The sequence below is a fragment of the Pecten maximus genome, chromosome 18, assembly GCF_902652985.1.
Source record: "Pecten maximus chromosome 18, xPecMax1.1, whole genome shotgun sequence".
Classification (NCBI taxonomy): domain Eukaryota; kingdom Metazoa; phylum Mollusca; class Bivalvia; order Pectinida; family Pectinidae; genus Pecten; species Pecten maximus.
This window is the reverse complement of record NC_047032.1, coordinates 4,609,634-4,637,421: the sequence shown is the minus strand read 5'-3', so window position 1 is coordinate 4,637,421 and position 27,788 is coordinate 4,609,634. Positions and strand designations below refer to the sequence as shown.

At 36.0% G+C, this 27,788-nt stretch overlaps 1 protein-coding gene across 1 annotated transcript in view; it reads left to right on the top strand.

The window, feature by feature from the left end:
• The window catches only part of LOC117316505 (gamma-interferon-inducible lysosomal thiol reductase-like), a 37,808-nt gene extending 10,952 nt beyond the window's left edge, over positions 1-26,856 (top strand). Inside the window, exons 4-7 of the mRNA XM_033871122.1 lie at positions 15,139-15,249; positions 18,066-18,215; positions 23,596-23,664; positions 24,973-26,856. Of these exons, the coding sequence (XP_033727013.1) occupies positions 15,139-15,249; positions 18,066-18,215; positions 23,596-23,664; positions 24,973-25,026 (384 nt within the window). The 3' untranslated portion in view covers positions 25,027-26,856. The remainder of the gene's footprint in view (positions 1-15,138; positions 15,250-18,065; positions 18,216-23,595; positions 23,665-24,972) is intronic.
• Positions 26,857-27,788: the final 932 nt, after the last annotated feature.

Sequence of the window (27,788 nt, the reverse complement as noted above, 5' to 3'; positions counted from 1 at the left end):
ACAACCATCATACACGTAACTATCAACATCATACACGTAAATATCAACAACATCATACACGTAAATATCAACATCATCATACACGTAAATATCAACATCATACATGTATATATCAACACCTCATACACGTAAATATCAACATCATACACGTAAAATATCAACAACATCATACACGTAAATATCACAACATACACAGTAAATATCAACAACATCATACACGTAAATATCACAACATCATACACGTAAATATCAACAACATCATACACGTAAATATCAACAACATCATACACGTAAATATCAACAACATCAAACACGTAAATATCAACATCATACACGTAAATATCAACATCATACACGTAAATATCAACAACATCATACACGTAAATATCAACAACATCATACACGTTAATATCCACAACATCATACACGTAAATATCAACAACATCATACACGTAAATATCAACATCATACACGTAAATATCAACAACATCATACACGTAAATATCAACAACATCAAACACGTAAATATCAACATCATACACGTAAATATCAACATCATACACGTAAATATCAACAACATCATACACGTAAATATCAACATCATACACGTAAATATCCACAACATCATACATGTAAATATCAACAACCATCATACACGTAAATATCAACAACATCATACACGTAAATATCAACAACATCATACACGTAAATATCCACAATATTATACAAATATCAACATCATACACGTAAATATCAACAACATACACGTAAATATCAACAACATAATACACGTAAATATCAACATCAAACACGTAAATATCAACAACATACACGTAAATATCAACAACATAATACACGTTAATATCAACATCATACACCTAAATATCAACAACATCATACACGTAAATATCAACAACATCATACACGTAAATACCAACAACAACAAACACGTAAATATCAACAACATCAAACATGTAAATATCAACAACATCATACACGTAAATATCAACAACATACACGTAAATATCAACAACATCATACACGTAAATATCAACAACATCATACACGTAAATACCAACAACAACAAACACGTAAATATCAACAACATCAAACATGTAAATATCAACAACATCATACACGTAAATATCAACAACATCATACACGTAAATATCAACAACATCATACACGTAAATACCAACAACATCATACACGTAAATATTAACAACATCATACACGTAAATATCCACAACTCATACACGTAAATATCAACAACATCAAACACGTAAATATCAACATCATACACGTAAATACCAACATCATACACGTAAATATCAACAACATCAAACACGTAAATATCAACATCATACACGTAAATATCAACAACATAATACACGTAAATATCAACATCATACACGTAAATATCAACATCATACACGTAAATATCAACAACATACACATAAATATCAACAACATCATACACGTAAATACCAACAACATCATACACGTAAATATCAACAACATCATACACGTAAATATCAACAACATCATACACGTAAATATCAACAACATCATACACGTAAATATCCACAACATCATACACGTAAATACCAACAATATCATACACATAAATATCAACAACAACATACACGTAAATATCAACAACATATACGTAAATATCAACAACATCATACACGTAAGTATCAACAACATCATACACGTAAATATCAACAACATCAAACACGTAAATATCAACATCATACACGTAAATATCAACAACATCAAACACGTAAATATCAACATCATACACGTAAATATCCACAACAACATACACGTAAATATCAACAACATACACGTAAATATCCACAATATTATACAAATACCAACAACAACATACACGTAAATATCAACAACATCATACACGTAAATATCAACATCATACACGTAAATATCAACATCATACACGTAAATATCAACAACATCATACACGTAAATATCAACAACATCATACACGTAAATATCAACAACAACATACACGTAAATATCAACAACAACATACACGTAAATATCAACAACATACACGTAAATATCAACAACTTACACGTAAATATCAACAACATCATAGACGTAAATATCAACAACATCATACACGTAAATATCAACAACATCATACACGTAAATATCAACAACATCATACACGTAAATATCAACAACATCATACACGTAAATATCAACATCATACACGTAAATATCAACAATATCATACACGTAAATATCAACAACAACATACACGTAAATATCCACAACATCAAACACGTAAATATCAACAACATACACGTAAATATCAACAACATCATAGACGTAAATATCAACAACATCATACACGTAAATATCAACAATATTATACAAATATCAACAACATACACGTAAATATCAACAATATCATACACGTAAATATCCACAACATCATAAACGTAAATATCAACAATATCATACACGTAAATATCAACAACATCATACACGTAAATATCAACAACATCATACACGTAAATATCAACAACATCATACACGTAAATATCCACAACATCATACACGTCAATATCAACAACATCATACACGTCAATATCAACATCATACACGTCAATATCAACAACATCATACACGTAAATATCAACATCATACACGTAAATATCAACATCATACACGTAAATATCAACAACATCATACACGTAAATATCAACAACATCATACACGTAAATATCAACAACATCATACACGTAAATATCAACATCATACACGTAAATATCAACAACATCATACACGTAAATATCAACAACATCATACACGTAAATATCAACAACATCCTACACGTAAATATCAACAACATCATACACGTAAATATCAACAACATCCTACACGTAAATATCAACAATATTATACAAATATCAACATCATACACGTAAATATCAACAACATACACGTAAATATCAACAACATAATACACGTAAATATCAACAACATCATACACGTAAATATCAACAGCATCATACACGTAAATATCAACAACCATCATACACGTAAATATCAACATCATACACGTAAATATCAACAACATCATACACGTAAATATCAACAACATCATACACGTAAATATCAACAACATCATACACGTAAATATCAACAACATCAAACACGTAAATATCAACATCATACACGTAAATATCAACATCATACACGTAAATATCAACAACATCATACACGTAAATATCAACAACATCATACACGTAAATATCAACAACATCCTACACGTAAATATCAACAACATCATACACGTAAATATCAACAACATCCTACACGTAAATATCAACAATATTATACAAATATCAACATCATACACGTAAATATCAACAACATACACGTAAATATCAACAACATAATACACGTAAATATCAACATCATACACGTAAATATCAACAGCATCATACACGTAAATATCAACAACCATCATACACGTAAATATCAACATCATACACGTAAATATCAACAACATCATACACGTAAATATCAACATCATCATACATGTAAATATCAACAGCATCATACACGTAAATATCAACAACCATCATACACGTAAATATCAACATCATACACGTAAATATCAACAACATCATACACGTAAATATCAACAACCATCATACACGTAAATATCAACATCATACACGTAAATATCAACAACATCATACACGTAAATATCAACATCATCATACACGTAAATATCAACAACCATCATACACGTAAATATCAACATCATACACGTAAATATCAACATCATCATACATGTAAATATCAACAGCATCATACACGTAAATATCAACAACCATCATACACGTAAATATCAACATCATACACGTAAATATCAACAACCATCATACACGTAAATATCAACATCATACACGTAAATATCAACAACATCATACACGTAAATATCAACATCATCATACACGTAAATATCAACAACATCATACATGTAAATATCAACAACCATCATACACGTAAATATCAACATCATACACGTAAATATCAACAACATCATACACGTAAATATCAACATCATCATACACGTAAATATCAACAACATCATACATGTAAATATCAACAACCTCATACACGTAAATATCAACATCATACACGTAAATATCAACATCATACACGTAAATATCAACAACATCATACACGTAAATATCAACAACATCATACACGTAAATATCAACAACATCATACACGTAAATATCAACAACATCAAACACGTAAATATCAACATCATACACGTAAATATCAACATCATACACGTAAATATCAACAACATCATACACGTAAATATCAACAACATCATACACGTAAATATCAACAACATCCTACACGTAAATATCAACAACATCATACACGTAAATATCAACAACATCCTACACGTAAATATCAACAATATTATACAAATATCAACATCATACACGTAAATATCAACAACATACACGTAAATATCAACAACATCCTACACGTAAATATCAACATCATACACGTAAATATCAACAGCATCATACACGTAAATATCAACAACCATCATACACGTAAATATCAACATCATACACGTAAATATCAACAACATCATACACGTAAATATCAACATCATCATACACGTAAATATCAACAACATCATACACGTAAATATCAACAACCATCATACACGTAAATATCAACATCATACACGTAAATATCAACATCATACACGTAAATATCAACATCATCATACACGTAAATATCAACAACATCATACATGTAAATATCAACAACCTCATACACGTAAATATCAACATCATACACGTAAATATCAACAACATACACGTAAATATCAACAACATACACGTAAATATCAACAACATACACGTAAATATCAACAACATCATACACGTAAATATCAACAACATCATACACGTAAATATCAACAACATACACGTAAATATCAACAACATACACGTAAATATCAACAACATACACGTAAATATCAACAACAACATACACGTAAATATCAACAACATACACGTAAATATCAACAATATCATACACGTAAATATCAACAACATCATACACGTAAATATCAACAACAACATACACGTAAATATCAACAACATCATACACGTCAATATCAACAACATCATACACGTAAATATCAACAACAACATACACGTAAATATCAACAACATCATACACGTAAATATCAACAACATCATACACGTAAATATCAACAACATCATACACGTAAATATCAACATCATCATACACGTAAATATCAACAACATACACGTAAATATCAACAACATCATACACGTAAATATCAACAACATCATACACGTAAATATCAACAACATCATACACGTAAATATCCACAACATCATACACGTAAATATCAACATCATCATACACGTAAATATCAACAACATACACGTAAATATCAACAACAACATACACGTAAATATCAACAACATCATACACGTAAATATCAACAACATCATACACGTAAATATCCACAACATCATACACGTTAATATCAACATCATACACGTAAATATCCACAACATCATACACGTAAATATCAACAACATCATACACGTAAATATCAACATCATACACGTAAATATCAACAACATACACGTAAATATCAACAACATCATACACGTAAATATCAACAACATCATACACGTAAATATCCACAACATCATAATGTAAATATCAACAACCATCATACACGTAAATATCAACAACATCATACATGTAAATATCAACAACCATCATACACGTAAATATCAACATCATACACGTAAATATCAACAACATCATACACGTAAATATCAACATCATCATACACGTAAATATCAACATCATACATGTAAATATCAACAACCTCATACACGTAAATATCAACATCATACACGTAAATATCAACAACATCATACACGTAAATATCAACAACATACACGTAAATATCAACAACATCATACACGTAAATATCAACAACATCATACACGTAAATATCAACAACATCATACACGTAAATATCAACAACATCATACACGTAAATATCAACAACATCAAACACGTAAATATCAACATCATACACGTAAATATCAACATCATACACGTAAATATCAACAACGTCATACACGTAAATATCAACAACATCATACACGTTAATATCCACAACATCATACACGTAAATATCAACAACATCATACACGTAAATATCAACATCATACACGTAAATATCAACAACATCATACACGTAAATATCAACAACATCAAACACGTAAATATCAACATCATACACGTAAATATCAACATCATACACGTAAATATCAACAACATCATACACGTAAATATCAACATCATACACGTAAATATCCACAACATCATACATGTAAATATCAACAACCATCATACACGTAAATATCAACAACATCATACACGTAAATATCAACAACATCATACACGTAAATATCCACAATATTATACAAATATCAACATCATACACGTAAATATCAACAACATACACGTAAATATCAACAACATAATACACGTAAATATCAACATCAAACACGTAAATATCAACAACATACACGTAAATATCAACAACATAATACACGTTAATATCAACATCATACACGTAAATATCAACAACATCATACACGTAAATATCAACAACATCATACACGTAAATACCAACAACAACAAACACGTAAATATCAACAACATCAAACATGTAAATATCAACAACATCATACACGTAAATATCAACAACATACACGTAAATATCAACAACATCATACACGTAAATATCAACAACATCATACACGTAAATACCAACAACAACAAACACGTAAATATCAACAACATCAAACATGTAAATATCAACAACATCATACACGTAAATATCAACAACATCATACACGTAAATATCAACAACATCATACACGTAAATACCAACAACATCATACACGTAAATATCAACAACATCATACACGTAAATATCCACAACTCATACACGTAAATATCAACAACATCAAACACGTAAATATCAACATCATACACGTAAATACCAACATCATACACGTAAATATCAACAACATCAAACACGTAAATATCAACATCATACACGTAAATATCAACAACATAATACACGTAAATATCAACATCATACACGTAAATATCAACAATATCATACACGTAAATATCAACAACATACACATAAATATCAACAACATCATACACGTAAATACCAACAACATCATACACGTAAATATCAACAACATCATACACGTAAATATCAACAACATACACGTAAATATCAACAACATACACGTAAATATCAACAACAACATACACGTAAATATCAACAACATCATACACGTAAATATCAACAACATCAAACACGTAAATATCAACAACATTATACAAATATCAACAACATACACGTAAATATCAACAATATCATACACGTAAATATCAACAACATACACGTAAATATCCACAATATCATACACGTAAATATCAACAACATCATACACGTAAATATCAACAACATCATACACGTAAATATCAACAACAACATACACGTAAATATCAACAACATCATACACGTAAATACCAACAACATCATACACGTAAATATCAACAACATCAAACACGTAAATATCAACAACATACACGTAAATATCCACAATATTATACAAATACCAACAACATCATACACGTAAATATCAACAACATCATACACGTAAATATCAACAACATCATACACGTAAATATCAACAACATCATACTCAGTACTGATTGTAACAGTCCTCCTCCCTGTCAATACACTCAGTACTGATTGTAACAGTCCTCCTCCCTGTCAATACACTCAGTACTGATTGTAACAGTCCCCCTCCCTGTCAGTACACTCAGTACTGATTGTAAGTCTCACTCCCTGTCAATACACTCAGTACTGATTGTAACAGTCCTCCTTCATGTCAATACACTCAGTACTGATTGTAACAGTCCTCCTCCCTGTCAATACACTCAGTACTGATTGTAACAGTCCTCCTCCCTGTCGATACACTCAGTACTGATTGTAACAGTCCTCCTTCCTGTCAATACACTCAGTACTGATTGTAACAGTCCCCCTCCTTGTCAATACACTCAGTACTGATTGTAACAGTCCTCCTCCCTGTCAATACACTCAGTACTGATTGTAACAGTCCTCCTCCCTGTCAATACACTCAGTACTGATTGTAACAGTCTGTCTCCCTGTCAATACACTAAGTACTGATTGTAACAGTCTGTCTCCCTGTCAATACACTCAGTACTGATTGTAACAGTCTGTCTCCCTGTCAATACACTAAGTACTGATTGTAACAGTCCTCCTCCCTGTCAATACACTCAGTACTGATTGTAACAGTCCTCCTCCCTGTCAATACACTCAGTACTGATTGTAACAGTCCTCCTCCCTGTCAATACACTCAGTACTGATTGTAACAGTCCTCCTCCCTGTCAATACACTCAGTACTGGTTGTAAGTCCTCCTCCCTGTCAATACACTCAGTACTGATTGTAACAGTCCTCCTCCCTGTCAGTACACTCAGTACTGATTGTAACAGTCTGTCTCCCTGTCAATACACTCAGTACTGATTGTAACAGTCTGTCTCCCTGTCAATACACTAAGTACTGATTGTAACAGTCCTCCTCCCTGTCAATACACTCAGTACTGATTGTAACAGTCCTCCTCCCTGTCAATACACTCAGTACTGATTGTAACAGTCCTCCTCCCTGTCAATACACTCAGTACTGATTGTAACATTCCTCCTCCCTGTCAATACACTCAGTACTGATTGTAACAGTCCTCCTCCCTGTCAATACACTCAGTACTGATTGTAACAGTCCTCCTCCCTGTCAATACACTCAGTACTGATTGTATCATTCCTCCTCCCTGTCAATAAACTCAGTACTGATTGTAACAGTCCCCCTCCCTGTCAATACACTCAGTACTGATTGTAACAGTCCTCCTCCCTGTCAATACACTCAGTACTGATTGTAACAGTCCCCCTCCCTGTCAATACACTCAGTACTGATTGTAACAGTCCTCCTCCCTGTCAATACACTCAGTACTGATTGTAACAGTCTGTCTCCCTGTCAATACACTCAGTACTGATTGTAACAGTCTCCCTCCCTGTCAATACACTCAGTACTGATTGTAACAGTCCTCCTCCCTGTCAATACACTCAGTACTGATTGTAACAGTCTAGTCTCCCTGTCAATACACTCAGTACTGATTGTAACAGTCCTCCTCCCTGTCAATACACTCAGTACTGATTGTAACAGTCCTCCTCCCTGTCAATACACTCAGTACTGATTGTAACAGTCCTCCTCCTTGTCAATACACTCAGTACTGATTGTAACAATCCCCCTCCCTGTCAATACACTCAGTACTGATTGTAACAGTCTGTCTCCCTGTCAATACACTCAGTACTGATTGTAACAGTCTCCCTCCCTGTCAATACACTCAGTACTGATTGTAGCAGTCCTCCTCCCTGTCAATACACTCAGTACTGATTGTAACAGTCCTCCTCCCTGTCAATACACTCAGTACTGATTGTAACAGTCTAGTCTCCCTGTCAATACACTCAGTACTGATTGTAACAGTCCTCCTCCCTGTCAATACACTCAGTACTGATTGTAACAGTCTAGTCTCCCTGTCAATACACTCAGTACTGATTGTAACAGTCCTCCTCCCTGTCAATACACTCAGTACTGATTGTAACAGTCCTCCTCCCTGTCAATACACTCAGTACTGATTGTAACAGTCCTCCTCCCTGTCAATACACTCAGTACTGATTGTAACAGTCCTCCTCCCTGTCAATACACTCAGTACTGATTGTAACAGTCCTCCTCCCTGTCAATACACTCAGTACTGATTGTAACAGTCCCCCTCCCTGTCAATAAACTCAGTACTGATTGTAACAGTCCCCCTCCCTGTCAATACACTCAGTACTGATTGTAACAGTCTGTCTCCCTGTCAATACACTCAGTACTGATTGTAAGTCTCACTCCCTGTCAATACACTCAGTACTGATTGTAACAGTCCCCTCCCTGTCAATACACTCAGTACTGATTGTAACATTCCTCCTCCCTGTCAATAAACTCAGTACTTATTGTAACAGTCCCCCTCCCTGTCAATACACTCAGTACTGATTGTAACAGTCTGTCTCCCTGTCAATACACTCAGTACTGATTGTAAGTCTCACTCCCTGTCAATACACTCAGTACTGATTGTAACAGTCCCCTCCCTGTCAATACACTCAGTACTGATTGTAACAGTCCTCCTCCCTGTCAATACACTCAGTACTGATTGTAACAGTCCCCCTCCCTGTCAATACACTCAGTACTGATTGTAACAGTCCTCCTCCCTGTCAATACACTCAGTACTGATTGTAACAGTCCCCTCCCTGTCAATACACTCAGTACTGATTGTAACAGTCCCCTCCCTGTCAATACACTCAGTACTGATTGTAACAGTCCCCTCCCTGTCAATACACTCAGTACTGATTGTAACAGCCCCCCTCCCTGTCAATACACTCAGTACTGATTGTAACAGTCTGTCTCCCTGTCAATACACTCAGTACTGATTGTAACAGTCCTCCTCCCTGTCAATACACTCAGTACTGATTGTAACATTCCTCCTCCCTGTCAATACACTCAGTACTGATTGTAACAGTCCTCCTCCCTGTCAATACACTCAGTACTGATTGTAACATTCCTCCTCCCTGTCAATAAACTCAGTACTGATTGTAACAGTCCCCCTCCCTGTCAATACACTCAGTACTGATTGTAACAGTCCTCCTCCCTGTCAATACACTCAGTACTGATTGTAACAGTCCCCCTCCCTGTCAATACACTCAGTACTGATTGTAACAGTCCTCCTCCCTGTCAATACACTCAGTACTGATTGTAACAGTCCTCCTCCCTGTCAATACACTCAGTACTGATTGTAACAGTCCTCCTCCCTGTCAATACACTCAGTACTGATTGTAACAGTCCCCCTCCCTGTCAATAAACTCAGTACTGATTGTAACAGTCCCCCTCCCTGTCAATACACTCAGTACTGATTGTAACAGTCTGTCTCCCTGTCAATACACTCAGTACTGATTGTAAGTCTCACTCCCTGTCAATACACTCAGTACTGATTGTAACAGTCCCCTCCCTGTCAATACACTCAGTACTGATTGTAACATTCCTCCTCCCTGTCAATAAACTCAGTACTTATTGTAACAGTCCCCCTCCCTGTCAATACACTCAGTACTGATTGTAACAGTCTGTCTCCCTGTCAATACACTCAGTACTGATTGTAAGTCTCACTCCCTGTCAATACACTCAGTACTGATTGTAACAGTCCCCTCCCTGTCAATACACTCAGTACTGATTGTAACAGTCCTCCTCCCTGTCAATACACTCAGTACTGATTGTAACAGTCCCCCTCCCTGTCAATACACTCAGTACTGATTGTAACAGTCCTCCTCCCTGTCAATACACTCAGTACTGATTGTAACAGTCCCCTCCCTGTCAATACACTCAGTACTGATTGTAACAGTCCCCTCCCTGTCAATACACTCAGTACTGATTGTAACAGTCCCCTCCCTGTCAATACACTCAGTACTGATTGTAACAGCCCCCCTCCCTGTCAATACACTCAGTACTGATTGTAACAGTCTGTCTCCCTGTCAATACACTCAGTACTGATTGTAACAGTCCTCCTCCCTGTCAATACACTCAGTACTGATTGTAACATTCCTCCTCCCTGTCAATACACTCAGTACTGATTGTAACAGTCCTCCTCCCTGTCAATACACTCAGTACTGATTGTAACATTCCTCCTCCCTGTCAATAAACTCAGTACTGATTGTAAAAGTCCCCCTCCCTGTCAATACACTCAGTACTGATTGTAACAGTCCTCCTCCCTGTCAATACACTCAGTACTGATTGTAACAGTCCCCCTCCCTGTCAATACACTCAGTACTGATTGTAACAGTCTGTCTCCCTGTCAATACACTCAGTACTGATTGTAACAGTCCTCCTCCCTGTCAATACACTCAGTACTGATTGTAACAGTCCTCCTCCCTGTCAATACACTCAGTACTGATTGTAACAGTCCCCCTCCCTGTCAATACACTCAGTACTGATTGTAACAGTCCTCCTCCCTGTCAATACACTCACTACTGATTGTAACAGTCCCCCTCCCTGTCAATACACTCAGTACTGATTGTAACAGTCATCCTCCCTGTCAATACACTCAGTACTGATTGTAACAGTCTTCCCTGTCAATACACTCAGTACTGATTGTAACAGTCCTCCTCCCTGTCAATACACTCAGTACTGATTGTAACAGTCCTCCTCCCTGTCAATACACTCAGTACTGATTGTAACAGCCCCCCTCCCTGTCAATACACTCAGTACTGATTGTAACAGTCCTCCTCCCTGTCAATACACTCAGTACTGATTGTAACAGTCTTCCCTGTCAATACACTCCGTACTGATTGTAACAGTCCTCCTCCCTGTCAATACACTCAGTACTGATTGTAACAGTCCTCCTCCCTGTCAATACACTCAGTACTGATTGTAACAGTCCTCCTCCCTGTCAATACACTCAGTACTGATTGTAACAGTCCTCCTCCCTGTCAATACACTCAGTACTGATTGTAACAGTCTTCCCTGTCAATACACTCAGTACTGATTGTAACAGTCCTCCTCCCTGTCAATACACTCAGTACTGATTGTAACAGTCCCCCTCCCTGTCAATACACTCAGTACTGATTGTAACAGTCCCCCTCCCTGTCAATACAATCAGTACTGATTGTAACAGTCCTCCTCCCTGTCAATACACTCAGTACTGATTGTAACAGTCCTCCTCCCTGTCAATACACTCAGTACTGATTGTAACAGTCCTCCTCCCTGTCAATACACTCAGTACTGATTGTAACAGTCCCCCTCCCTGTCAATACACACAGTACTGATTGTAACAGTCCTCCTCCCTGTCAATACACTCAGTACTGATTGTAACAGTCCTCCTCCCTGTCAATACACTCAGTACTGACTGTAACAGTCCTCCTCCCTGTCAATACACTCAGTACTGATTGTAACAGTCTCCCTCCCTGTCAATACACTCAGTACTGATTGTAACAGTCCTCCTCCCTGTCAATACACTCAGTACTGATTGTAACAGTCCTCCTCCTTGTCAATACACTCAGTACTGATTGTAACAGTCCCCCTCCCTGTCAATACACTCAGTACTGATTGTAACAGTCTGTCTCCCTGTCAATACACTCAGTACTGATTGTAACAGTCTCCCTCCCTGTCAATACACTCAGTACTGATTGTAACAGTCCTCCTCCCTGTCAATACACTCAGTACTGATTGTAACAGTCTAGTCTCCCTGTCAATACACTCAGTACTGATTGTAACAGTCCTCCTCCCTGTCAATACACTCAGTACTGATTGTAACAGTCCTCCTCCCTGTCAATACACTCAGTACTGATTGTAACAGTCCTCCTCCTTGTCAATACACTCAGTACTGATTGTAACAATCCCCCTCCCTGTCAATACACTCAGTACTGATTGTAACAGTCTGTCTCCCTGTCAATACACTCAGTACTGATTGTAACAGTCTCCCTCCCTGTCAATACACTCAGTACTGATTGTAGCAGTCCTCCTCCCTGTCAATACACTCAGTACTGATTGTAACAGTCCTCCTCCCTGTCAATACACTCAGTACTGATTGTAACAGTCTAGTCTCCCTGTCAATACACTCAGTACTGATTGTAACAGTCCTCCTCCCTGTCAATACACTCAGTACTGATTGTAACAGTCTAGTCTCCCTGTCAATACACTCAGTACTGATTGTAACAGTCCTCCTCCCTGTCAATACACTCAGTACTGATTGTAACAGTCCTCCTCCCTGTCAATACACTCAGTACTGATTGTAACAGTCCTCCTCCCTGTCAATACACTCAGTACTGATTGTAACAGTCCTCCTCCCTGTCAATACACTCAGTACTGATTGTAACAGTCCTCCTCCCTGTCAATACACTCAGTACTGATTGTAACAGTCCCCCTCCCTGTCAATAAACTCAGTACTGATTGTAACAGTCCCCCTCCCTGTCAATACACTCAGTACTGATTGTAACAGTCTGTCTCCCTGTCAATACACTCAGTACTGATTGTAAGTCTCACTCCCTGTCAATACACTCAGTACTGATTGTAACAGTCCCCTCCCTGTCAATACACTCAGTACTGATTGTAACATTCCTCCTCCCTGTCAATAAACTCAGTACTTATTGTAACAGTCCCCCTCCCTGTCAATACACTCAGTACTGATTGTAACAGTCTGTCTCCCTGTCAATACACTCAGTACTGATTGTAAGTCTCACTCCCTGTCAATACACTCAGTACTGATTGTAACAGTCCCCTCCCTGTCAATACACTCAGTACTGATTGTAACAGTCCTCCTCCCTGTCAATACACTCAGTACTGATTGTAACAGTCCCCCTCCCTGTCAATACACTCAGTACTGATTGTAACAGTCCTCCTCCCTGTCAATACACTCAGTACTGATTGTAACAGTCCCCTCCCTGTCAATACACTCAGTACTGATTGTAACAGTCCCCTCCCTGTCAATACACTCAGTACTGATTGTAACAGTCCCCTCCCTGTCAATACACTCAGTACTGATTGTAACAGCCCCCCTCCCTGTCAATACACTCAGTACTGATTGTAACAGTCTGTCTCCCTGTCAATACACTCAGTACTGATTGTAACAGTCCTCCTCCCTGTCAATACACTCAGTACTGATTGTAACAGTCCTCCTCCCTGTCAATACAATCAGTACTGATTGTAACAGTCCTCCTCCCTGTCAATACACTCAGTACTGATTGTAACAGTCCTCCTCCCTGTCAATACACTCAGTACTGATTGTAACAGTCCTCCTCCCTGTCAATACACTCAGTACTGATTGAACTACATGCTCCTGCTCCAAAAATATATGTCTGTATTTTTGTTGTTGCAGGCGTGTACCATCAGTATGGTGAAAAACTTCACCATATATTTTCCTTTTATTAATTGTATGGAGGAGAAGTTGTACGAAGGAGACATCAACCCGCCACAAGCAGCTGAAAAGGTAAAGTTTAGATTTTAAAATACATCAAACCACAACATTCTATTCTATTATCTTAACTTCCTCAAAATACCACCAAATCACAAAACTTTATCTTGACTTCATCAAAATACCACCAAATCACAAAACTTTATCTTAACTTCCTCAAAATACCACCAAATCACAAAACTATATCTTAACTTCCTCAAAATACCACCAAATCACAAAACTTTATCTTAACTTCCTCAAAATACCACCAAATCACAAAACTATATCTTAAACTTCCTCAAAATACCACCAAATCACAAAACTATATCCAAACTTCCTCTAAATACTGCTGAACCACAAAACTCTGTTTAATTAACTTCCATAAAATATCACCAAACCACCAAAATTCTAACTTAACTTCCTTAATATACAGTAATCCCCCAGTATACAGCCCCCCGTTAGTAATGCCACCCTGCGTACTGTCATATGTGTGCAAGGAACAGATTTCTCTGCTATATAAAACCCCATAATACCGCCATTCCCCGCATACTGCCATCCGCCAACAGTGTTTTAAAACAAAAATATCCTATCACCCGAAAGTATCGCCATTATTTATATTTTTGTCGTCAGCCACATGCCCGTCGATGTGTCAATCATGCATGTATAATACCTACATACAGGTGTGTACAGGTAAGTTTCCCTGAGCTATTAATAGATACCATTCACCTGAAATATGTGAATGTGTTTGGTGGTTGTTTATATCATTATCATAACGGAGACTCCAAAGAAAACAATAATTGTACATTATAAAAAAATCTCGTGATCCCAATGTGTACACATTAATTGTACATTATATATAAAATCTCGCGATCCCAATGTGTACTCATTAATTGTACATTATAAAAAAATCTCGCGATCCCAATGTGTACTCATTAATTGTACATTATATATAAAATCTCGTGATCCCAATGTGTACACATAATTGTACATTATAAAAAAAATCTCGTGATCCCAATGTGTACTCATTAATTGTACATTATAAATAAAATCTCGCGATCCCAATGTGTACTCATTAATTATACATGTGCAAGTGTTCTGTTCCCCGGACAATGATCACTGTTTATGAATATTTATAACTTATCAATTGCATCTAACTTATATATTCCATTTAATATATGAATACATGTACATTAAATATCCTATGAAATAAATATGTTTGTTTACTTGCCGTGTTGGTGTCAAATATATTGTGTTTAGCACAATTAAATATGCCTAAGCGTCTGATATAAAACAATCGGACGGCCTTCACACTGAAACCCCTTTGTACCGCCACCCCCGTTATACTGCCAAAATCGACACTGGACAAAAGGAGGCAGTATAACGAAGGACTACTGTACCATCAATCTACGAAACTCTTATCTTAACTTCGTCTTCCTCAAAACATCACCAAATCACGAAATTCTATCTTAACTTCGTCTTCCTCAAAACATCACCAAATCACGAAACTCTTATCTTAACTTCGTCTTCCTCAAAACATCACCAAATCACGAAACTCTTATCTTAACTTCGTCTTCCTCAAAACATCACCAAATCACGAAACTCTTATCTTAACTTCGTCTTCCTCAAAACATCACAAAATCACAATATTCTATCTTAAATTCTTCAACCTGTCAACCTTCTGAAATAGAAATGTGGGAGAAAGTGTGTGAATGACATTTTCGACTCTTCAGCTGACTTGTATTGTGTTGCGTCGCTCATTATTAAAATCCTATTGGATAGTAATTTAACATTAAATGACATAACAGTCTCTTAATAATTATGTAATTTATATAAAGGTAAATAATATCAAAATAACATCCAAAAATACTTTATCTTATCCATATAGTATACCCATTCTAGATAACGAGATTCCAACTAATCAAATTCTAAATATATAAGCTTTATTATGTGTTTCCAAAAACATTTTTTTTTTCTAAATATGAACCACAATGTCTTTTAACTATTGTTATTCATTCTTACTAAACATGTAACATTTCAAATGTATATAATCATTACTTATGTGGAACAATAGACTAAAGTGTAAATACACAAATTCCATTACTTTCATTTTGTAAACCAAAAATATTGTGAAGTGAAAATAGATAGAAAACTATGACTATTCATTCCTACAGATACAGAACATATTTAGATGGTTTTCATATTGTTTTTATAATTCATGGAGTTATATATTTTGGATTATATATGTTTTTTTCTTTTAAAATATACAAGTTTGAACTGAACCAAACCACAAAACTCTATCCTAACTTCCTTAAAATACCATCTCACTCGAAATTCTTCTCTACCCTTTGGGATTGGGTTGCAACTTGTCACATTCTGATGACATCACATTGTTATAAGACCTTCATTGTGTCTTCACATGGTGTCTTTCCAATAAACCATAAATTCAATCTCAGCCGACAAAGTCAGCAAACATATGTAGCAGGCCGGGTTTTAATTGTAAATACTGTACATAGTTGTATGGTCGCCTTCTAGCTTCCGGCTAGGGGGAATTTCCCTTTAGCTCAGTCGGTAGAGCGGCGGACCAGTAAGCCGAGGATCGCGGGTTTGATCCCGGCTGGCTGCACACTACTACTCCTTAAACTTTTACACATATATGTAGCTGGCTGGCAGGTAGTCTGTGTTTTGTGAGGTTTTGTGTAATGATAATGCTATAACAATAGTATACATGTATCTGTTAATTTGATTGTTTCAGTGTGTAGCTGGTTGACAGGTAGTATGTGTTTTGTGAGGTTTTGTGTAATGATAATGCTATAACAATAGTATACGTGTATCTGTTAATTTGATTGTTTCAGTGTGCAAAACAGTTCAGTCTGAAGGAAATAGATGGTATCCTGGCGTGTTCTCGGAGTGATACTGGAATCATGTTGGAGCACCAGATGGCACTGAAAACGGATGCTCTGCAGCCACCGCACACTTACGTACCCTGGGTTGAACTGAATGGGGTAAATGTCAAATGATTCAACTCATATATTGTCAATATATGAATAACACACAATCATCTTTTTTTTCATGTGAAAAGCTGTTTTATAATACATCCTACATTATCAGGGCTCAGCATCATGAGGTGAATTGTCTTATAATAATTAGGTTGTCTCTGTGTCTGTCTATTTAAACTGACCTGTCTGAGGAGTATAAGTGAGCTTTCCAGTTTGTTGAAATGAATGACATTGACCTACTTTAAAGTTAACAGGAATTAAATGGGACAAAAACTTTAAATTACTTTTTCTCAATAACCAAGAATCTAAGAGACCTGATATAGCGCCTGTAACATGCTGGAATGAAAAGATTCCGAATTTGCTCACCTTGACTTACAATCAAGGTCATAGGGGTCAAATGTGCTAAAATAGTTAAATGACTTCTTAATAAAAAAGTGGCCCAAGATCATGATATTTGAGCTGTGGCATCCTGGGATGCAGGGTAAGTATCACGTTTGTTCCAATGGAAAACCTTGACTTTCATGGTCACTGTTGTCAAATGTATTTTGACTTCTTTTTTATCTAAGTAAGCTAGAGAGCTGGGTTCATGATATGAACCAGGAATAATCTCAGTTGGAGGTCATCAAAATTTGTCAAAATGAATGCACTTGACCTTTTCTCACATTGAAATGAAGAGGTATTTAGCTAATTAGCAGCCACATACAGGACAAACATCATCTTTAAAGTTTCTCGCATTGAAATGAAGAGGTATTTAGCTTAGCAGCCACATACAGGACAAATATCATCTTTAAAGTTGCATTATTAGTAGATGAGAGATACAGGCCCATTGGGTTTCTTGTTTTATTTCTGCACAATACCATGATTACTGTTCGGTCAATTACACTCACACTTTATCTTAGATTTTATTTTATGGACAATACTTTGAGTTCTGTTAGGCTGATTCTACTTGGACTTTATCCAGTGTTTTCTCAAAGAAAGTTATGGCTCAGGAGGACTTTTTAGGCCAGGTCAAAGGTCAGGAAAATTGTCACCAGAAATAGAAAATAGGTTTTTGAACTATATTGAGTAGTGTGTTGTTATGATAGTGTCAATATAAACACATTGTTGTGTCCGATCTGTTGTTATGATAGTGTCAATATAAACACATTGTTGTGTCCTATCTGTTGTTATGATAGTGTCAATATAAACACATTGTTGGGTCCTATCTGTTGTTATGATAGTGTCAATATAAACACATTGTTGTGTCCGATCTGTTGTTATGATAGTGTCAATATAAACACATTGTTGTGTCCGATCTGTTGTTATGATAGTGTCAATATAAACACATTGTTGTGTCCTATCTGTTGTTATGATAGTGTCAATATAAACACATTGTCGTGTCCTATCTGTTGTTATGATAGTGTCAATATAAACACATTGTTGTGTCCAATCTGTTGTTATGATAGTGTCAATATAAACACATTGTCGTGTCCTATCTGTTGTTATGATATTGTCATTATAAACACATTGTTGGGCCCTATCTGTTGTTATGGTAGTGTCAATATAAACACAGTGTTGTGTCCGATCTGTTGTTATGATAGTGTCAATATAAACACATTGTTGGGCCCTATCTGTTGTTATGATAGTGTTAATATAAACACATTGTTGTGTCCTATCTGTTGTTATGATAGTGTCAATATAAACACATTGTTGTGTCCTATCTGTTGTTATGATAGTGTCAATATAAACACATTGTTGTGTCCGATCTGTTGTTATGATAGTGTCAATATAAACACATTTTTGGCCCCTATCTGTTGTTATGATAGTGTCAATATAAACACATTGTTGTGTCCGATCTGTTGTTATGATAGTGTCAATATAAACACATTGTTGTGTCCTATCTGTTGTTATGATAGTGTCAATATAAACACATTGTTGTGTCCGATCTGTTGTTATGATAGTGTCAATATAAACACATTATTGTGTCCGATCTGTTGTTATGATAGTGTCAATATAAACACATTGTTGGCCCCTATCTGTTGTTATGATAGTGTCAATATAAACACATTGTTGTGTCCTATCTGTTGTTATGATAGTGTCAATATAAACACATTGTTGTGTCCTATCTGTTGTTATGATAGTGTCAATATAAACACATTGTTGTGTCCGATCTGTTGTTATGATAGTGTTAATATAAACACATTATTGTGTCCGATCTGTTGTTATGATAGTGTCAATATAAACACATTGTTGTGTCCGATCTGTTGTTATGATAGTGTCAATATAAACACATTGTTGTGTCCCTATCTGTTGTTATGATAGTGTCAATATAAACACATTGTTGTGTCCCTATCTGTTGTTATGATAGTGTCAATATAAACACATTGTTGGCCCCTATCTGTTGTTATGATAGTGTCAATATAAACACATTGTTGTGTCCTATCTGTTGTTATGATAGTGTCAATATAAACACATTGTTGGCCCCTATCTGTTGTTATGATAGTGTCAATATAAACACATTGTTGTGTCCGATCTGTTGTTATGATAGTGTCAATATAAACACATTGTTGTGTCCTATCTGTTGTTATGATAGTGTCAATATAAACACATTATTGTGTCTGATCTGTTGTTATGATAGTGTCAATATAAACACATTATTGTGTCTGATCTGTTGTTATGATAGTGTCAATATAAACACATTGTTGTGTCCGATCTGTTGTTATGATAGTGTCAATATAAACACATTGTTGGGTCCGATCTGTTGTTATGATAGTGTCAATATAAACACATTGTCGTGTCCTATCTGTTGTTATGATAGTGTCAATATAAACACATTGTTGGCCCCTATCTGTTGTTATGATAGTGTCAATATAAACACATTGTTGTGTCCGATCTGTTGTTATGATAGTGTCAATATAAACACATTGTTGTGTCCGATCTGTTGTTATGATAGTGTCAATATAAACACATTGTTGTGCCCTATCTGTTGTTATGATAGTGTCAATATAAACACATTGTTGTGCCCTATCTGTTGTTATGATAGTGTCAATATAAACACATTGTTGTGTCCGATCTGTTGTTATGATAGTGTCAATATAAACACATTGTTGGGTCCTATCTGTTGTTATGATAGTGTCAATATAAACACATTGTTGTGTCCGATCTGTTGTTATGATAGTGTCAATATAAACACATTGTTGTGTCCTATCTGTTGTTATGATAGTGTCAATATAAACACATTGTTGTGTCCGATCTGTTGTTATGATAGTGTCAATATAAACACATTGTTGTGTCCTATCTGTTGTTATGATAGTGTCAATATAAACACATTGTTGTGTCCGATCTGTTGTTATGATAGTGTCAATATAAACACATTATCTGGCCCTATCTGTTGTTATGATAGTGTCAATATAAACACATTGTCTGGCCCTATCTGTTGTTATGATAGTGTCAATATAAACACATTGTTGGCCCCTATCTGTTGTTATGATAGTGTCAATATAAACACATTATTGTGTCCTATCTGTTGTTATGATAGTGTCAATATAAACACATTGTTGTTTCCGATCTGTTGTTATGATAGTGTCAATATAAACACATTGTTGTGTCCTATCTGTTGTTATGATAGTGTCAATATAAACACATTGTTGGCTCCGATCTGTTGTTATGATAGTGTCAATATAAACACATTATTGTGTCCGATCTGTTGTTATGATAGTGTCAATATAAACACATTGTTGTGTCCTATCTGTTGTTATGATAGTGTCAATATAAACACAGTGTTGTGTCCGATCTGTTGTTATGATAGTGTCAATATAAACACATTGTTGTGTCCTATCTGTTGTTATGATAGTGTCAATATAAACACATTGTTGTGTCCGATCTGTTGTTATGATAGTGTCAATATAAACACATTGTTGTGTCCGATCTGTTGTTATGATATTGTCAATATAAACACATTGTTGTGTCCTATCTGTTGTTATGATAGTGTCAATATAAACACATTTTTGGGCCCTATCTGTTGTTATGATAGTGTCAATATAAACACATTGTTGTGTCCTATCTGTTGTTATGATAGTGTCATTATAAACACATTGTTGGCCCCTATCTGTTGTTATGATAGTGTCAATATAAACACATTGTTGGCCCCTATCTGTTGTTATGATAGTGTCAATATAAACACATTGTTGGCCCCTATCTGTTGTTATGATAGTGTCAATATAAACACATTGTTGTGTCCTATCTGTTGTTATGATAGTGTCAATATAAACACATTGTTGTGTCCGATCTGTTGTTATGATAGTGTCAATATAAACACATTGTTGTGTCCGATCTGTTGTTATGATAGTGTCAATATAAACACATTGTTGTGTCCGATCTGTTGTTATGATATTGTCAATATAAACACATTGTTGTGTCCTATCTGTTGTTATGATAGTATCAATATAAACACATTGTTGGGCCCTATCTGTTGTTATGATAGTGTCAATATAAACACATTGTTGTGTCCTATCTGTTGTTATGATAGTGTCATTATAAACACATTGTTGGCCCCTATCTGTTGTTATGATAGTGTCAATATAAACACATTGTTGGCCCCTATCTGTTGTTATGATAGTGTCAATATAAACACATTGTTGTGTCCGATCTGTTGTTATGATAGTGTCAATATAAACACATTGTTGTGTCCGATCTGTTGTTATGATAGTGTCAATATAAACACATTGTTGTGTCCTATCTGTTGTTATGATAGTGTCAATATAAACACATTGTTGTGTCCGATCTGTTGTTATGATAGTGTCAATATAAACACATTGTTGTGTTCGATCTGTTGTTATGATAGTATCAATATAAACACATTGTTGTGTCCTATCTGTTGTTATGATAGTGTCAATATAAACACATTGTTGTGTCCTATCTGTTGTTATGATAGTGTCAATATAAACACAGTGTTGTGTCCGATCTGTTGTTATGATAGTGTCAATATAAACACATTGTTGTGTTCGATCTGTTGTTATGATAGTTTCAATATAAACACATTGTTGTGTCCTATCTGTTGTTATGATAGTATTCATATAAACACATTGTTGTGTCCTATCTGTTGTTATGATAGTGTCAATATAAACACATTGTTGTGTCCGATATGTTGTGATGATAGTGTCAATATAAACACATTGTTGTGTCCGATCTGTTGTTATGATAGTGTCAATATAAACACATTGTTGGCCCCTATCTGTTGTTATGATAGTGTCAATATAAACACATTGTTGTGTCCGATCTGTTGTTATGATAGTGTCAATATAAACACATTGTTGTGTCCTATCTGATGTGTCAGTTTTCTAACTTCTATATTGTGATACATTAATTGAATCAATGTACGATATCCAAGTGACTCTTTCTGTTACAGGTCCATACTGATAGGATACAAAAGGAAGCAGAGAACAATTTGATTAACCTCATTTGTGACACATATATGGTAAGTGCTCATGTTTACTGTGTGAACGGCAGGTAAGTTTATGTTAATTTGTGGCGCGGTGTTCTGCATCAACTTTCCCCTTCTCATGAGGTCCATGGCCATGTGAGTAATGATAGACAATTACTGCTTTGTTCAAATGAGTAATATATCCTTTAAAAACTTCCAAGACGACACAGATCAAATGACTTCAAATCTTTTACAACAACTTCTCACAGAGGGACCAAGAGTCCTGATACGTGTGTGAGGCTAGCAGCATGTGGTGATGAAAGGCTACAAAGTAAGTTCAAGTGAATGGCGTGGTTCTTACTCTCAAGTAAACTATGTTCACGTCATTTAAACAACTTCTTAATGACCTACTGGTACAATACAATTAAACTGGGCATCATCCTACTGGTCCAATACAATGACACTTGGCATCATCCTACTGGTCCAATACAATGACACTGGACATTATCCTACTGGTCAATACAACGACACTGGACATCATCCTACTGGTCCAATACAATGACACTGGACATCATCCTACTGGTCCAATACAATGACACTGGACATCATCTTACTGGTCAATACAATGACACTGGACATCATCCTACTGGTCAATACAATGACACTGGACATCATCCTACTGGTCAATACAATGACACTGGACATCATCCTACTGGTCAATACAATGACACTGGACATCATCCTACTGGTCAATACAATGACACTGGACATCATCCTACTGGTCCAATACAATGACACTGGACATCATCCTACTGGTCAATACAATGACACTGGGAATCATCTTACTGGTCAATACAATGACACTGGACATCATCCTACTGGTCAATACAATGACACTGGACATCATCCTACTGGTCAATACAATGACACTGGACATCATCCTACTGGTCAATACAATGACACTGGGAATCATCCTACTGGTCAATACAATGACACTGGACATCATCCTACTGGTCAATACAATGACACTGGACATCATCCTACTGGTCAATACAATGACACTGGACATCATCCTACTGGTCAATACAATGACACTGGACATCATCCTACTGGTCAATACAATGACACTGGACATCATATCCTACTGGTCCTATTGAAAATTAAAAGTTATTTAAAGAAATTTCCCACTGAAGAGGCCTGATATTGACTGTTCATAGGGTCAAAACCGAGGAATTAAATTTACTTTGATATTTGAATCATTGGTAAACAGCTTAGCATCCTCTTAAATCGCTTCGCTATGAAGTTTCATTAGCAGTAGGAGGTGAATGATACATGACCATTTGGCTTCTTGCTATGTTTCAGGGTGTAAAGCCTCCAGCATGCCAGAAAAAAATGAAGTACAAACATAGAATTTAGATGGAATCTTTGGAATATCAGCAGAAGAATTTTCCTGAATGAATTCAAAATATTTGGTTTCCTGTGGCCTGGTGCCAAAGAAATTCAACAGGAAACGGATTTTGACACCTTTATAACACAATTTTCATACCTTAAACATCAAGTGTCACAGCTTTTTTTATTGTAACAGCTAGGACAACAATCAAACACTATATACTCTATATTTAATTATGTTTCAATTTGACACCTTTCGATATTTACTATGACCCAATGTAATACCTGCAGGACTCAAATTCTCCTCACAGGAATGCATTTCTAACTACCCTTCTCATACACAACTCTACACTGATGGTTCTAAAAACGGTGGGAAAGTGGCGGCAGCCTGTCGTACTGTTTATTATAACTGCACTTCAGTTCGACTACCAGACGATGCCTCCATCTTTTTTGCTGAAGCATGTGCCATTGGTTTGGTCCTCGACCATAATGATGACCACCGCATGCTGACTCTTTCTGCCCACTAATGTTTACTGTTACGAGATCCTTAAAACACTGGTACACTTTGTACGTATACTAAACCTTGTTTTTGTATCTCGTAACTTTAAAAAATGCAACTTTGGATTCCAAGCCAAATCGAATTTGTTGACAAAGAAGAAAATAAATGCTTTAATTCTCCAACACACAAATATCAAACTGCCATATTGATATTTTAAACCTGTTATTTGTACAAGTATTCAAAATAAATAGCAGCAACGCTGGTCTCTCGAGACAAATAACGACCTTTTTAAATTACAACCAAATTTTAAAACATTCAATCCCAGTCGGAAAGATCGCAGAGTGGGAGTTGTCTTCTCTCGGCTCCGTACTGACCAACATATCTTACTCATTCAAGAACCCCTTTCAGCTCCTACCTTTTAAAACTAGGTCCATCTACAAGCCATGAATGTGACACCCGATTTACAGTGGAACATTTTTAAATCACCTGGTCCGTGGCGTCTTGCATCGAGCCGTCAACAATTGAATTGGGCATGAAGGTAGGAGCTGAAAGGGGTCCATTTGGCTATTTTGATATTAATGTATGACATTGATATTTCAGTGGTTACATCCGTTAGTGACTGAGATTCAAATTTATACAAATGATGGGGCTGACCCACCAGGGGCCTGAGGGGCAGGGCAAAGAGTGGTTCATTGGGCAATAATTGATATCAATGACTTCATCTCTGGAACTCTGGATCAAACTCTGGCATCATCCTACTGGTCAATACAATGACACTGGGCATCATCCTATTGGTCCAATACAATGACACTGGACATCATCCTACTGGTCCAATACAATGACACTGGGCATCATCTTACTGGTCCAATACAATGACACTGGACATCATCCTACTGGTCAATACAATGACACTGGACATCATCCTACTTGTCAATACAATGACACTGGACATCATCCTATTGAAAATTAAAAGTTATTTAAAGAACTTTCCCACTGAAGAGGCCTGATATTGACTGTTCATAGGGTCAAAACCGAGGAATTAAATTTACTTTGATATTTGAATCATTGGTAAACAGCCTAGCATCCTCTTAAATCGCTTCGCTATGAAGTTTCATTAGCAGTAGGAGGTGAATGATACATGACCATTTGGCTTCTTGCTATGTTTCAGGGTGTAAAGCCTCCAGCATGCCAGAAAAAAATGAAGTACAAACATAGAATTTAGATGGAATCTTTGGAATATCAGCAGAAGAATTTTCCTGAATGAATTCAAAATATTTGGTTTCCTGTGGCCTGGTGCCAAAGAAATTCAACAGGAAACGGATTTTGACACCTTTATAACACAATTTTCATACCTTAAACATCAAGTGTCACAGCTTTTTTTATTGTAACAGCTAGGACAACAATCAAACACTATATACTCTATATTTAATTATGTTTCAATTTGACACCTTTCGATATTTACTATGACCCAATGTAATACCCGCAGGACACAAATTCTCCTCTCGGGAATGCATTTCTAACTACCCTTCTCATACACAACTCTACACTGATGGTTCTAAAAACGGTGGGAAAGTGGCGGCAGCCTGTCGTACTGTTTATTATAAATGCACTTCAGTTCGACTACCAGACGATGCCTCCATCTTTTTTGCTGAAGCATGTGCCATTGGTTTGGTCCTCCACCATAATGATGACCACCGCATTAAAAAGATGCTGACTCTCTTTCTGCCCACTAATGTTTACTGTTACGAGACCCTTAAAACACTCTGGTACACCTTGTACGTATACTAAACCTTGTTTTTGTATCTCGTAACTTTAAAAAATGCAACTTTGGATTCCAAGCCAAATCGAATTTGTTGACAAAGAAGAAAATAAATGCTTTAATTCTCCAACACACAAATATCAAACTGCCATATTGATATTTTAAACCTGTTATTTGTACAAGTATTCAAAATAAATAGCAGCAACGCTGGTCTCTCGAGACAAATAACGACCTTTTTAAATTACAACCAAATTTTAAAACATTCAATCCCAGTCGGAAAGATCGCAGAGTGGGAGTTGTCTTCTCTCGGCTCCGTACTGACCAACATATCTTACTCATTCAAGAACCCCTTTCAGCTCCTACCTTTTAAAACTAGGTCCATCTACAAGCCATGAATGTGACATCCGATTTACAGTGGAACATTTTTAAATCACCTGGTCCGTGGCGTCTTGTATCCAGCCGTCGAATTGGGCATGAAGGTAGGAGCTGAAAGGGGTCAGAACCCTTTCGAGCTCCTTTTAATGAACTGAC